Source organism: Salvelinus fontinalis, chromosome 2, assembly GCF_029448725.1.
Source record: "Salvelinus fontinalis isolate EN_2023a chromosome 2, ASM2944872v1, whole genome shotgun sequence".
NCBI classification, from domain to species: domain Eukaryota; kingdom Metazoa; phylum Chordata; class Actinopteri; order Salmoniformes; family Salmonidae; genus Salvelinus; species Salvelinus fontinalis.
The window spans coordinates 59,278,284-59,293,896 of record NC_074666.1 but is presented as its reverse complement, the minus strand read 5'-3'; the positions used below and the strand labels follow the sequence as shown (position 1 = coordinate 59,293,896).

Genomic DNA, 15,613 nt, shown 5'->3' with positions numbered 1-15,613 from the left:
GATGCACCGCCTCCCCCAGAAGCCCTTGGCTCCAATTGCACTCCACCTGATTCACTTAGCCAACACAGAGAGGAGAGAGGGCTATAAGGGTGTCTGAGTTACGGAAACAATTACAATTGCTTTTTATGGCTCAATTTACTGACGGAAATATATTTTTAGAAGAAACAAACATGATAGTCAGAGGGAGAGGAGGAGAGATGAAAGATAGAAGGGGGGAATGGAGCATTTGACTTCAGTTAAGAGCTTTTGAATTAATTTTCTGGAGTTTGCCAAAATAAATGTAAGACAAGCTAGCATATGAGTGCTAGAAATTAAACTATGGAAATTATTTTATTTAGCTGTGCCAAAAGCAAAGACTAGTGCAAGCTTGGGACATTATAAAAAAAATTAAGTTTCGAGCCTCCTTCAAAAGTGAAACATAACAAGGGAGTCTTGATACTAAATTATACAGACAGTGACTGGTGCAGCCATGAGAATAGCCAATTCAGCTGAATCACTGACAGTAAAAACACAACACAGCCAAGTGAGGGGTCCACACAGAATTAATATATCCAGCCGTGCTCAACCTGCCAGGCCACATGACTGCACATGAAGGTGTGTGTGACAAAGTTGACATTTTGTCTACACCCTGTAGAATTCAATTATGTATATATACACTAGATGACAGACAGTGGCCGCTGTTTTGAAGCCACAGACTCCATTTTAGTACTCCCCACCATTGTAAAAAAAGATTTTGGAAGCTAAAGAAATGCATTTATTAATTACTACATGAGTTCTTGAAATGATTATTATATTACAGAATATTAATTCAGGGATGGGCAATAAACAAAAAATCAGCGGTGGGCCCTAAAAGCAATTTGCAGGCCACAAAAGGGGAAGTTATTTGAAAATATACAGTGCCATTTGAAAGTATTCAGACCCCTTGACCTTTACACATTGTTACGTTACAACCTTATTCTAAAATTGATTAAATTGTTTTCCCCTCCTCAATCTACACACTATGCCCCATAATGACAAAGCAAAAACAGGTTTTTAGAAATGTTTGCTAATTTATGAAATCAAATAAATGATAAAATTGTCAGGTTTTGGCCAGGACTGTTCTGGTTTTTGTCACTAGATGTCCCCATTGCACCTTTTTTGAACCTTTTGTTTTTTCCTTGCTCTTTTATTGTTTGCACCTGTGTGTCGTTCCCTTGTTAGTATTTAAACCCAGTGTGTTCCTCAGTTCTTTGCTCAGTGTTTGTATGTTAGCACCCAGCCCCAGCCCAAGCCTTTTTGTGTGAAACATATAGTTCTCTTATTGGATTTTCCAGAGGTTCTCTGGTTTAGTTCTTGTGTATTTTTGAGTAGTCTTTTGAGGTTTGTTTTTCCCTGCTGTTTTTACCACTTTGTGGAGTTTCTTTGTATTTTGGAGGATATCCATTTTGTGCCTCTTGGCTTTATTTTGGACGTGGTGGATTTTTATTCTTTGCCTGAAGATCTTGTCCTTTTATTAAATCATTATCTCTAGTACTGCTGAGTCTGCCTCATCTTCTGGGTTCTGCCAACTATTAGTGACTTTCTCTCTCCGGGTCCTGACAGAAACACTGAGCCATTATAATGAACCCAGAGGCAGCCAGTACCCAGGACTTTTTTCCCATGCTGTCCCACCACGAGGGGACTGTCCAACGTCACGAAGCTGCTCTGGTTCAGCAAGAGGCCTTACTGGCTGGACATTCTCAACTTCTGTCGGAGATGATGACTTCCATAAAGCAGATTTCTGATCAACTTTCCCCTGCAACCGCTTCTGCTCCAGTTCATCAGATTCAAGTGCCCGTGGCAGTTAACCTCCTGGCTGAACCTCGTCTGCCGCCTCCCCAACGGTTCTCAGGTGATCCGAGTGTTTGTAAGGGTTTTTTCACCCAATGTTCTCTCTCCTTCGAGCTGCAACCCTCGTCGTTTCCCACTGACCGGTCCAAGATAGCATATATCATCACCCTGCTGTCGGAAAAAGCCCTAGCCTGGGCTACTGCTGTGTGGGATGCCCAAAGTCCCTGCTGTGCCAGCTACTCTACCTTTGCTGAAGAATTCAAGCGAGTGTTTCAAGATCCCACCAGTGGTCCTGACTCAGCCAAACAGCTCCTAACTCTCCGCCAAGGTCGGCGCAGCGTGACGGACTATGCCATCCAGTTCCGCACGGTAGCAGCAGCGAGTGGCTGGAACGACGAGGCGCTCACAGTGTGCTTTTTGAAGGGTCTTTCCGACACCATCCAAGATGAATTGGTCACTCGGGAACCACCGGACAACCTCAAGTCCCTGATCAAGTTGGCTTCACGCATATACCAGCGTCTGAGAAAGAGAGAGCTCAACCGTAGATCTCTCACCCTAGCTCCTATCGGTCCCAGCTCCGAGTCTCCACCTTTATCCTCGCTGACTCCACCGGAACCCATGCAGGTTGGACGCATCTCCCAGGCTGAGAGAGACCGCCGGATGAGGGAGCGATGCTGTCTATATTGCGGCAAACCGGGCCATTTCCTCTCCACGTGTCCCGGGCTCCAGGGAAAACGCACTCTCCCGTGCAGGCCTGGGAGGACTGTAACGGGAAACATAACCTCCTCCCATCCATCCAACTCCCGCCTGCTCATTCCAGTTACCCTTTCCTGGGACAACCACGAGCTTCCCCTTCAAGCCTTGGTAGACTCTGGAGCCGCAGGTAACTTCATGGATGGTGTCTGGGCGAAGGAGAATGGCGTTCCCTCTGAACCTCTAAGTGACCCCATAAGGGTTACTACGTTGGATGGAAGCCCTTTGGGATCTGGACTTGTCACTCGTGTCACTACCCCCTTGCGACTTTCAGTTTCCCAACACCAGGAAGTGATGAACTTTCATCTGACCTCGTGTTCCGAGTTCCCTCTCGTCCTTGGATACCCCTGGCTTCACAGCCATAACCCTCACATCGACTGGTCTGTGGGCACTATCAAGCAGTGGGGTCCTACGTGCCAAGCCACTTGTATCTTCCCAAGTTCCCCGAGTTCCCCTCCCGAGTCTCTAGAATCCATCGACCTGTCCCGAGTTCCCGAGTGTTACCATGACCTCAAACCGGTATTTAGCAAACAGAGGGCCACCAAACTACCACCCCATAGACCTTACGATTGCCCCATCGACCTGTTTCCGGGCACCTGCCCCCCCAGGGGTCGGATCTTTTCCCTATCTCCTCCCGAACGAGCTGCTATGGATATCTACATCAAGGACGCTCTGGCAGCAGGCCTCATGCGTCCATCCACCTCGCCGGCAGGAGCAGGGTTTTTCTTTGTGGCCAAAAAAGACGGTGGATTACGTCCTTGCATCGACTACCGGGGACTTAATGCCATAACCGTCCGTAACCGCTACCCGCTACCCCTTATGGCCACAGCCTTTGAGCTGCTCCAGGAAGCAGTGGTCTTCACTAAGCTTGACCTACGGAACGCATACCATCTTGTGCGGATAAAACCCGGTGACGAGTGGAAGACCGCTTTCACAACGCCTACTGGTCACTACGAATACTTGGTGATGCCCTTCGGCCTGACCAACGCCCCGGCTGTGTTCCAAGCGCTCATAAACGATGTGTTTAGGGATATGCTTAACATTTTCATGTTTGTTTACTTGGATGACATCCTCATCTTTTCGAGCTCCCTTCAAGAACACACTAAGCATGTCAGACAAGTGCTCAAACGCCTCCTAGACAGCCATTTGTACGTTAAGCCGGAAAAGTGTGAATTCCATTCCTCTCGAGTACAATTCCTGGGATTTGTAGTGGAACCCGGTCGAGTCCAGATGGACCCCAAGAAGGTAGGGGCGGTAGCGGATTGGCCCACCCCCAAGTCCGTTAAGGAAGTTCAGCGTTTCCTGGGCTTCACTAACTTTTACCGCAAGTTCATCAAGAACTTCAGCTCAGTGGCAGCCCCTCTCTCAGCTGTAACCAAGGGTGGCAACACAAGGTTTCTGTGGGGAAGAGAAGCTGAGACGGCCTTCCAAGGACTCAAGCAGCGCATCCTCTCTGCTCCCATCCTGACAATACCGACGGCGGATGAACCTTTTGTGGTGGAGGTAGACGCATCAGAGGTTGGTGTTGGAGCTGTCCTGTCTCAGAGGGGTGAAGACAAGAGGCTTCATCCTTGCGCCTTCTTCTCTCACCGGCCGAGAGGAATTACGATGTGGGGGATAGTGAACTCCTAGCGGTTAAGATGGCATTGAAGGAATGGAGACACTGGCTCGAGGGGGCTTCTCAACCATTTCAAGTGCTTACGGACCACAAAAATCTGGAGTATATCCAGCAGGCGAAGCGGTTGAACTCCAGAGAAGCTCGATGGTCTCTTTTCTTCAGCCGATTCCAGTTTATCCTCACCTATAGACCCGGGTCGAAGAATCTCAAACCGGACGCCTTGTCACGAGTCTACTCTCCTGCCATTCGAGAAGATACTGACATGACTGTTCTTCCTGCCGCTAAGATCGTGGCTCCAATCTCGTGGCAAGTTGAGGATACCGTGAGACAAGCTCAAGCCATCGAACCGGGTCCTAAGGGAGGTCCTGCCAATCGGTTGTTTGTTCCTAAGGCAGCAAGATCCCAAGTCCTTCTGTGGGGGCACTCCTCTCGCCTCACCTGTCACCCGGGCGTAGGTCGCACCTTGGAGTTCATTCAGCGTAAGTTCTGGTGGCCCACCATAAAAGAAGACGTTGCCACTTTCGTCAAGGCCTGTCCAGTGTGCTGCCAGGGCAAATCTTCTCATGGCTCTCGACAAAAAACTTAACCGCTACGGGTGGAGTCTCGCAAGCTGTCCCAGAGATTCATCGGTCCCTTTAAGATTGCCAGGAGAGTCAATCCCGTTACTTTTCGCCTGCACTTACCAAGATCCCTTAAGATCAATCCAACATTTCACATTTCTTTATTAAAACCTGTTGTTTTTTCTCCCCTTATCCCGGCAGGCAGACCTCCCCCTCCGCCCCGTGTCATCGGAGGCCAGTCGGCTTATACCGTCCACCGGATACTGGATTCCCGCCGGGTGCAGCGGTCCTGGCAGTATCTGGTGGACTGGGAAGGCTACGGTCCCGAGGAGCGCTCCTGGGTTCCTGCCAAGGACATACTGGACCCTGACCTCATTCGTCAGTTCAGGGCCCTCCACCCTGAGAAGGCTGGTAGGAACGTCAGGAGCCGTTCCTAGGAGGGGGATTCTGTCAGGTTTTGGCCAGGACTGTTCTGGTTTTTGTCACTAGATGTCCCCATTGCACCTTTTTTGAACCTTTTGTTTTTTCCTTGCTCTTTTATTGTTTGCACCTGTGTGTCGTTCCCTTGTTAGTATTTAAACCCTGTGTGTTCCTCAGTTCTTTGCTCAGTGTTTGTATGTTAGCACCCAGCCCCAGCCCAAGCCTTTTTGTGTGAAACATATAGTTCTCTTATTGGATTTTCCAGAGGTTCTCTGGTTTAGTTCTTGTGTATTTTTGAGTAGTCTTTTGAGGTTTGTTTTTCCCTGCTGTTTTTACCACTTTGTGGAGTTTCTTTGTATTTTGGAGGATATCCATTTTGTGCCTCTTGGCTTTATTTTGGACGTGGTGGATTTTTATTCTTTGCCTGAAGATCTTGTCCTTTTATTAAATCATTATCTCTAGTACTGCTGAGTCTGCCTCATCTTCTGGGTTCTGCCAACTATTAGTGACTTTCTCTCACCGGGTCCTGACAAAAATATCACATTTACATGGGTATTTAGACCCTTTACACAGTACTTTGTTTCCAGTCAGTTTCCAGTCTTCTCGGGTATGACGCTACAAGCTTGGCACACCTGTATTTGGGGAGTTTCTCCCATTCTTCTTTGCAGATCCTCGCAAGCTGTCAGTTTGGATGGAGAGCGTAGCTGCACAGCTATTTTCAGGGCTCTCCAGAGATATTCGATAGGGTTCAAGTCCAAGCACAGGCTGGGCCACTCAAGGTCATTCAGAGACATGTCCCGAAGCTACTCCTGAGTTGCCTTGGCTGTGTGCTTAGGATTGTTGTCTTGTTGGAAGGTGAAACTTCACCCCAGTCTGAAGTCCTGAGCGCTCTGGAGTTTTAATCAAGGATCTCTCAGTACTTTGCTCAGTTCATCTTTCCCTTGATCCTGACTAGTCTCGCAGTCCCTGCCACTGAAAAACATCTCCACAGAATGATGCTGCCACCACCATGCTTCACCATAAGAATGGCGCCAGGTTTCCTCCAGACGTGACGCTTGGCATTCAGGCCAAAGAGTTCAATCCTGGTTTCATCAGAGGAGAGAATCTTTAGGTGTCTTTAGGTGCCTTTTGGCAAACTCCAAGAGGGCTGTCATGTGCCTTTTACTGAGGAGTGGCTTCTGTCTGGCCACTCTACAATAAAGGCCTGATTGGTGGAGTGCTGCAGAGATGGTTGTCCTTCTAGAAGGTTCTCCTATCTCCACAGAGGAACTCTGGAGCTCTGTCAGTGAGACCATCGGGTTCTTGGTCACCTCCGTGACCAAGGCCCTTCTCCCCTGATTGCTCAGTTTGGCTGGGCGGCCAACTCTGGGAAGAGTCTTGGTGGCTCCAAACTTCTTCCATTTGAGAATGATGGGAGGCCACTGTGTTCATTTGTGGCCTGCTGGAGGTCATTTTGCAGGGCTCTGGCAGTGCACCTCCTTGCACAAAGGCGGAGGTAGCGGTCCTGCTGCTGGGTTGTTGCCCTCCTACGGCCTCCTCCACGTCTCCTGATGTACTGGCCTGTCTCCTGGTAGCGCCTCCATGCTCTGGACACTACGCTGACAGACACAGCAAACATTTTTGCCACAGCTCGCATTGATGTGCCATCCTGGATGAACTGCACTACCTGAGCCACTTGTGTGGGTTGTAGACTCCGTCTCATGCTACCACTAGAGTGAAAGCACCGCCAGCATTCAAAAGTGACCAAACATCAGCCAGGAAGCATAGGAACTGAGAAGTGGTGTGTGGTCACCACCTGCAGAACCATTCCTCTTTTGGGGGTGTCTTACTAATTGCCTATAATTTCCACCTTTTGTCTATTCCATTTTCACAACAGCATGTGAAATGTATTGTCAATCAGTGTTGCTTCCTAAGTGGACAGTTTGATTTCACAGAAGTGTGATTGACTTGGAGTTACATTGTGTTGTTTAAGTGTTCCCTTTATTTTTTTGAGCAGTGTATATATATATATAGACACACGCACACACACACACACACACACACACACTCGATGTCCTAAAGTATGTGGACACCTGCTTGCCGAAAGTCACTGAGCTCTTCAGGCCATTCTACTACCACTGTTTGTCTATGGAGATTGCATAGCTGTGTTCTCGATTTTATACACCTGTCAGCAACAGGTGTGGCTGAAATAGACAAATCCACTAATTTGAATGGGTGTCCACATACTTCAGCCACGGTACACCCTGGCTCTGCTGATAAGCTTCACTGATGTTTTCCTGAACTTTCCAATACATTTTTGATACATTTCAGTCACTTAGCCTACTGATGCAAATACACTAATATTTTTAAACCTTTCCCATAGGCTTATTCAAGTAATTTAGAGGTGAAAGAAACGCACACCTATTTAGGCGAGGTGCTGGCTAGCGGAGTGGAACACTTAAAAAAATAAAGTAGAGCCGCACACTCTAGGAGCTCAGATGCAAAAGCATTTATGTCCAATGTTTCGACAGACAAGCTGTCTTCATCAGGGTATAATGACAAGCACTGCGGGATGACTCATTTATATAGTGTCAAAAGACACACAGGTGTCTGTAATCATGGCCGGGTGTGACCTGATATCATTGGTTAATTCTCATATATTAAAATAGCATACAAAAAACATAAATGGATAGCGTACGATCATAGATACAATTTGGCTACATAAGCCTACAAATATTTACAATAGAAAAATCAAAATAATCACAAGAATGGCTTCAGATTCAGATCAGATCAGTCTCCACTCTTTTCATTGGCCTATGCCATTGGTTGCATTTAAAACAGATTTCATTGATCTCAGTATGTCAGTGACAGAGTAGTCTGTTATTTTGGTAATTTTTGTGGTATTAAAAAAAGTGTGTTCTTCACAATGCATGTTCCTTCTCTGACCATAGTCTGGTCTATTTCGGGCCTGTCTCTCCCTCGCTCCCTGCCGCTACCCATCTTAATTTGCTCTGTCCTCGATTAGAACAGAAAAGAGAGAACCGGAACACCAACAGACTCACAGCCACAAATTGACCTTTCTCACATACTGTACATCAAAAGAGGATGTAATTAATTTTGTATTTTCATTACGGTCGCCATTGGTTCTTTAGCAGCTGGGCAGCGCTAAGGTGCGCCGACCACTACCCCACCTCCATCCCCCGCTGACTGAAAGGCGCACACACAGCGCAGGAAAGGGAGAGGCACGGCGCGTTCAAAACACACACAATACAGATAGAAACTTGCGCGCGCACACACACACACAGAGACACACACAGAGACACACACAGAGACACACACACAGAGACACACACACACACACACACACACACACACACACACACACACACACACACACACACACACACACACACACACACACACACACACACACACACAGAAGAGAATTTGAAAAAGGGGCCACTTACAAAGCAGTTGAGCACAGAGCAGGAGACCCTTGCTGCCAGGCTCATGACGAGAAGAAGAAGCAGGACTGTGCCCCTGAGACACACAGCCTACAGAGAAGCAGTAGCAGCAGGAAGAAGGGAGAGCCACGGGCCGGCATTACCATCCTCACCACTCCTACTCCCTCCACACCTATCCGCCTCCGTCTTACCCCCACACTGCCCCAGGAGGTGCTATACACCCCCACCCTTAGTCCTCCCCCCCTCCCCCAGTGAGGGGGATAAAAACCGAGAGAGGGAGTGCTGGTGCCTGGAAAGCCCCCCTGTTGCTCAGACCAAGTTGGGAGGAAGCGGATGATAGTCCATAAGAACACACAGAGTCCACTGAAATAGCCCACAAAGAGGAGGATGAAGGACAAGAAAGGGAGAGCAGGTGAACATACTAGACGTGAGTGGAAATATGAGGATGCCGTGAGTGTGAGGAGAGACAGAGGAGAGAGAAAGAAACAGAGAGCAGGAATTGCCTGATGCTAAGCTCCACCCTCAGCACGCCATGCGCATCTCCACCCTCTCACCCAATCACGTGCTCTTGCTTCACTCTCTCTCGCCATCACATCCTCCCTACCTACCCCTTCCCTGTTCACCCTTCACCGAGATACATCTCCTCGTACGCAGTCAGGCAGCCTCCTCAGCAAAGCGTCAGAGCAGCATAGACCGTACCACACCACTGCTGGATGCTACAGCCAGCACATCACGCATCTATCTCATGCACCACACTACAACGCAGCATATGCATGGGTAGCTATACACACACGCACAAATAAACGATCAGAACATGTCTTCACAAGGCTATATTTAACACCTCACACTAGTGGTTGTTTTTCACAAGGCTTTGTTTCTTACATCGACACCTCCGCATCAGAAGGCACACACACACACTGGGGAGGATGGGGTCTCTCGCTGAAACAGTATCAAGCCGACTGACAGTGTGGTACGGTAGGTTGGAGCAGAACATGGAGGGAGGAGTGGAAGAGGAGTGAGCCTATGCAGAGAGCTCCAGTGACAGCATTCTACAGCAGCGCTGCCCCCTCCTTGCCCCCTCGCCTACCCTCCCTCTATTCTGAGTTTCTCCTTGGTGCTGCCTGTACTGTTCCCAGATACAGCAACACGCGTGCCTGCTCCCTAGGGGACAGGAGTGTGTGTGTGTGTGTGTGTGTGTGTGTGTGTGTGTGTGTGTGTGTGTGTGTGTGTGTGTGTGTGTGTGTGTGTGTGTGTGTGTGTGTGTGTGTGTGTGTGTGTGTGTGTGTGTGTGTGTGTGTGTGTGTGAGCATATACAGTGTCGCCTAAGCCAGAGGGGCACACACACTACCACGGTTGAGTCGTGACTTTGGGAGGAGCCATTCTTTTTTTACATTCTAGAGTCATCCGAGCAACACTGCACACAAGAACCTGCAGTGTAAGCTACTGTACCTGCATTTCAACTGTATACACATCACACACAGTTCATTAATCAAGATAACACTGCAATCAATGTGTTTTTTATTGTGTATCAATAGAATGCACTTCCCTACTAGTGTATTGCAGCATGCCCCATTGACCTTAGACAGTAGTGCAGCCAATACTCATCCAGCCCCAGCCTTTCCATCAGTCCCATTATCACAATGGCCTGTGATGTATTTAAAAGATAGGAATGTACTGTATAATGTCATGTATAGAGCTGAAATTACCCTCCATTGTTGAGGATAGACAATCATATTGATTCGACACAAATCATTTGTGACTGTTCTATAATGTCCTGAACAGACCCTGCCTGGGCTCTGGTCTATATGGATGCTGTGTCCTCTCTCTGTGATGTAACAATAGACTGGAGGGGACCCTGACTGCTAATTGGCTGTGAGTGACGGCCAATGGCAGGCAGGCAATAGCGTGGATCGTGACTCGCTAACAGAGAGGAGAACCTCAGAACACCCAGTTAGGGGGATGGACTACGTGGATATCTGGATGGCTTCTGGTGCATGACAGAGTTTTATTATCATAGGGTGTGTTCGTGATTTCAATCTGGAGTGCCAGAATGTGCTCTGGGTGTTGTTGTCAGATTGTTCGTTCGTAAATTCAGAGCGTTTCGCACTCGGAGCGTTCCGAGCGCAAACTAGACGCTCTGGCCGAGGAGTAGGGTTGATCCGAACGTAAATTAATCAGTTATTCTGTGCTCTGCCTCTGGCACAGTGAGACGAGAGTGCTCTGAAATCAGAGTAGACAGCCAGAGTGAATTTACGAACGCACCCATAATGTACTGTATGGAACCGACTACAGCCACTGTAACGGGTGTCCTCCTCCTCTTCAGACGAAGAGGAGGAGTAGGGATTTGAGGACCAAAATGCAGCGGGTTGTGAATACATACTGAATTTATTGACAGACGAAAACACGAAAAAACACTTGAATAAACTACAAAACAAATAACGACGTAGACTGACCTAAAACATGAGAACTTACATAAAACATGAAGAACGCACGAACAGGTACAGACTACAACTAACGAACGAACAAACCGAAACAGTCCCATGTGGTGCAACCTACACAGACGCGGAAGACAATCACCCACAAACAAACATTGTGAACAGCCAACCTTTATATGGTTCTCAATCAGAGGAAAACGTCAAACACCTGTCCCTGATTGAGAACCATATAAGGCTAATTACAAGTGACCTAAACAAGAAACACAAAACATAGAATGCCCACCCCAACTCACGCCCTGACCAACTAAACACATACAAAAATAACATAAAACAGGTCAGGAACGTGACAGCCACAATGTACAGTCGTGGCCAAAAGTTTTGAGAATGACACAAATATTAATTTTCACAAAGTTTGCTGCTTTAGTGTCTTTAGTTATTTTTCTCAGATATTACTATGGAATACTGAAGTATAATTACAAGCATTTCATGTGTCAAAGTTTTTTTTTGACAATTACATGAAGTTGATGCAAAGAGTCAATATTTGCAGTGTTGACCCTTCTTTTTCAAGACCTCGGCAATCCGCCCTGGCATGTGGTCAATTAATTTCTGGGCCACATCCTGACTGATGGCAGCCCATTCTTGCATAATCAATGCTTGGAGTTCGTCAGAATTTGTGGGGTTTTGTTTGTCCACCCACCTCTTGAGGATTGACGACAAGTTCTCAATGGGATTAAGGTCTGGGGAGTTTGCTGGCCATGGACCCAAAATATCGATGTTTTGTTCCCCGAGCCACTTAGTTATCACTTTTGCCTTTACGATAAGGGTCTCCATCATGCTGGAAAAGGCATTGTTCGTCACCAAACTGTTCCTGGATGGTTGGGAGAAGTTGCTCTCGAAGGATGTGTTGGTACCATTCTTTATTCATGGCTGTCTTCTTAGCCAAAATTGTGAGTGAGCCCACTCCCTTGGCTGAGAAGCAACCCCGCACATGAATGGTCTCAGGATGCTTTACTGTTGGCATGACGCAGGACTGATGGTAGCGCTCACCTTGTCTTCTCTGGACACGCTTTTTTCCTGATGCCCCAAACAATTGGAAAGGGGATTCATCTGAGAAAATGACTTTACCCCAGTCCTCAGCTGTTCAATCCCTGTACCTTTTGCAGAATATCAGTCTGTCCCTGATGTTTTTCCTGGAGAGAAGTGGCTTCTTTGCTGCCCTTCTTGACACCAGGCCATCCTCCAAAAGTCTTCGCCTCACTGTGCGTGCAGATGCACTCACACCTGCCTGCTGCCATTCCTGAGCACGCTCTGTACTGGTGGTGCCCCGATCCCGCAGCTGAATCAACTTTAGGAGACGGTCCTGGCGCTTGCTGGACTTTCTTGGGCGCCCTGAAGCCACTCACACTCACACCTGTGTTAACGAGAGAATCACTGACATGACGTTGTGGCAGAGCTGAAATGCAGTGGAGATGCAGAGGATTCAGTTCATTTGCATGGAAAATAGGGACTTTGCAATTAATTGCAATTCATCTGATCACTCTTCATAACATTCTGGAGTGTATACATATTGCCATCATACAAACTGAGGCAGCAGACGTTGTGAAAATTAATATTTGTGTCATTCTCAAAACTTTTGGCCACGAATGTACATCAAACAGAGGTGCATCAACTGGCAATGGGGACCAGATTAAACTAATGTACCTTCTCACTGTATCACTGAATACATTATGGGGTTAGATGGTTGGGCTGTGCCTTCTTGAACATTCCCGTGGCCATATATAAAGTACCAGTCAAAAGTTTGGACGCACCTACTCATTCTAGGGTTCTTCTTTATTTTTACTATTTTCTACATTGTAGAATAATAGTGAAGACATAAAAACTGTGAAATAACACATACGGAATCATGTAGTAACCCCAAAAAAAGCGTTAAACAAATCAAGAAATACTATATATTTGGAATCCTTCAAAATAGCCACCCTTTGCCTTGATGACAGCTTTGCACACTTTTGGCATTCTCTCAACCAGTTTCATGAGGTAGTCACCTGGAATGCATTTCAATTAACAAGTTAATTTGTGGAATTTCTTTCCTTCTTAATGCATTTGAGCCAGGTGTGTTATGACAAGGTAGGGGTGGTACACAGAAGATAGCCCTATTTGGTAAAAGACCAAGTCCATATTATGGCAAGAACAGCTCAAATAAGCAAAGAGAAATGACAGTCCATCATTACTTTAAGACATGAAGGTCAGTCAGTGCGGAACATTTCAAGAACTTTGAAAGTTTCATCAACTACAGTCACAAAAAACATCAAGCGCTATGAGAAAACTGGCTCTCATGAGGACCGCCAAAGGAAAGGAAGACCCAGAGTTGCCTCTGCTGCAAAGGACATGTTCATTAGAGTTAACTGCACCTCAGAACTTGCAGCCCAAATAAATGCTTCACTGAGTTCAAGTAACAGACACATCTCAACATCAACTGTTCAGAGGAGACTACATGTATCAGGCCTTCATGGTCAAATTTCTGCAAAGAAATCACTACTAAAGGACACCAATAATAAGAAGAGACTTGCTTGGGCCAAGAAATACAAGCAATGGACATTAGACCAGTGGAAATCTGTCCTTTGGTCTGATGAGTCCAAATTTGTGATTTTTGGTTCCAACCGCTGTCTTTGTGAGAGGCAGAGTAGGCGAACGGATGATCTCCGCATGTGTGGTCCCCACTGTGAAGCATGGAGGAGGTGATGTCATGGTGTGGGGGTGCTTTGCTGGTGACACTCTCTGTGATTTATTTAGAATTCATGCACACTTAACCAGCATGGCTACCACAGCATTCTGCAGCAATACGCCACCCCATCTGGTTTGCGCTTAGTGGGACTATAATTTGTTTTTCAACAGGACAATGACCCAACATGCCTCCAGGCTGTGTAAGGGCTATTTGACCAAGAAGGAGAGTGATGGAGTTCATCATCAGATGACCTGACCTTCACAATCACCCGAACTCAACCCTATTAAGATGGTTTGTGATGAGTTGGACCGCAGAGTGAAGGAAAAGCAGCCAACAAGTGCGTAGCATATGTGTGAACTCCTTCAAGACGGTTGGAAAAGCATTCCAGGTCAAGCTGGTTGAGAGAATGCCAAGAGTGTGAAATATACTTAGATTTGTTTAACACTTTTTTGGTTACTACATGATTACATATGTGTTAATTCATAGTTTTGATGTCTTCACTAATATTCTACAATGTAGAAAATAGCAAAAATAAAGAAGAACCCTTAAATGAGTAGGTGTATCCAAACTTTTGGCTGGTACTGTATGTGTGCAGCTGTGCACTTTATGTCACTGTAGCTGTGCAAACGGGAATCATTATATGCCCTCCTGTGTTTCTTCATCGTGTTTGCTGTCACATGCGGTAAACGCATGCAGGCCTGTGTATGATATCTGGTAGGGTTATGCTTCGATCCCACCGACAGCTTCTTTGCGCAAATTGGACGCAGCATCATCAGGATATGTATGCAACAAATGTTCAACATTCACCATCTGCTACCATTTCTGTCAAATTGTATTTTTCTGACTAAATTTCATGTTGTTTCTATGTTTTTATGCATGATATACTGTAGTTCTGTCTTGTGAAAAATATTTAAAAATAAAATCTAACCCGCAATACCCATATCACCCATATAAGGCGCAAATTAGCTAAACTAGCTAATTTGGGGATGAGGGGCAGTGGGCCAGCGCAGCCTTGCCTCCCAGATGACCCCAAGACTGTCTTTGTTAAGGAGTAACGTGCCTTCACCCCTGACTACTAACATTACAAATATTGTCTAAAGATGTGGGCTCGGTAGTGGCACAGATGAACTCAGCCTACAAAAACACAGTACATGACAACCGAGAATATGCATCCATTATAGCAGACATCGTTATGTTATTGGCAAAAAAGGGGATTCGATTTATTTAACTAGGCACGTCAGTGAAGAACAAACTCTTATTTACAATGATGGCCTACCGGGGAACAGTGGGTTAACTGTCTTGTTCAGGGGTATAATGAGATTTTTACCTGGTCAGCTCGGATTTGATGCAGAAATCTTTCGGTTACTGGCCCGACGCTCTAACCACTAGGCTACCTGCCGCAGGGCATGATGAGAGGGCATGGGGCATGATGAGCCCGAGACCTCCAGCAAATGGGGCAACTTCTTAGAAATGTCCCATTTCCACACTAAAGGAGATATGGCATTTATTGCCAAGCTACACACGTCACTGAATCTCATCAGCCACGAAACACAAAATGAATTCATAGCCATTGTGGCTAGAAAATGTGGCTAGGGAAGGAAAACATTTTGGAGGTAGAGGCCAATGGCTTTTTAACTCTAATGGTTGACTAGGCACGCAGCTACAAAACAGAGGAGATGACTGTGTGCGCCCGTTACAAAAAACAAATGGAAGTTCAAGAACAGTTCATGGGCTTTGTCGACTGTTCAGAGCAGGCAAACGCAGAGGCCATATACACCCACATTAAGCAGTTCCTGCAAGAGCACAGTATTTCCAACCTACCTGTGGTTGCCCACTGCTAAGTGGAGCCGCTG

General features: G+C 46.6%; 1 protein-coding gene across 4 annotated transcripts in view; it reads right to left on the bottom strand.

Annotated features, from left to right (window-relative positions):
* The window catches only part of LOC129822175 (myotubularin-related protein 4-like), a 145,118-nt gene that overhangs the window by 92,972 nt on the left and 36,533 nt on the right, over positions 1-15,613 (bottom strand). The window contains exon 1 of one of the 4 annotated variants that reach the window (XM_055880230.1): positions 8,607-9,528. The exons of 2 other annotated variants lie outside the window; for them this stretch is intronic. In XM_055880230.1, coding sequence (XP_055736205.1) covers positions 8,607-8,651 — 45 coding nt within the window. In that variant the 5' untranslated portion in view covers positions 8,652-9,528. Of the gene's footprint in view, positions 1-8,606; positions 9,529-15,613 lie in introns of those variants that run through there. One more of the 4 variants, XM_055880239.1, reaches the window with a different exon arrangement.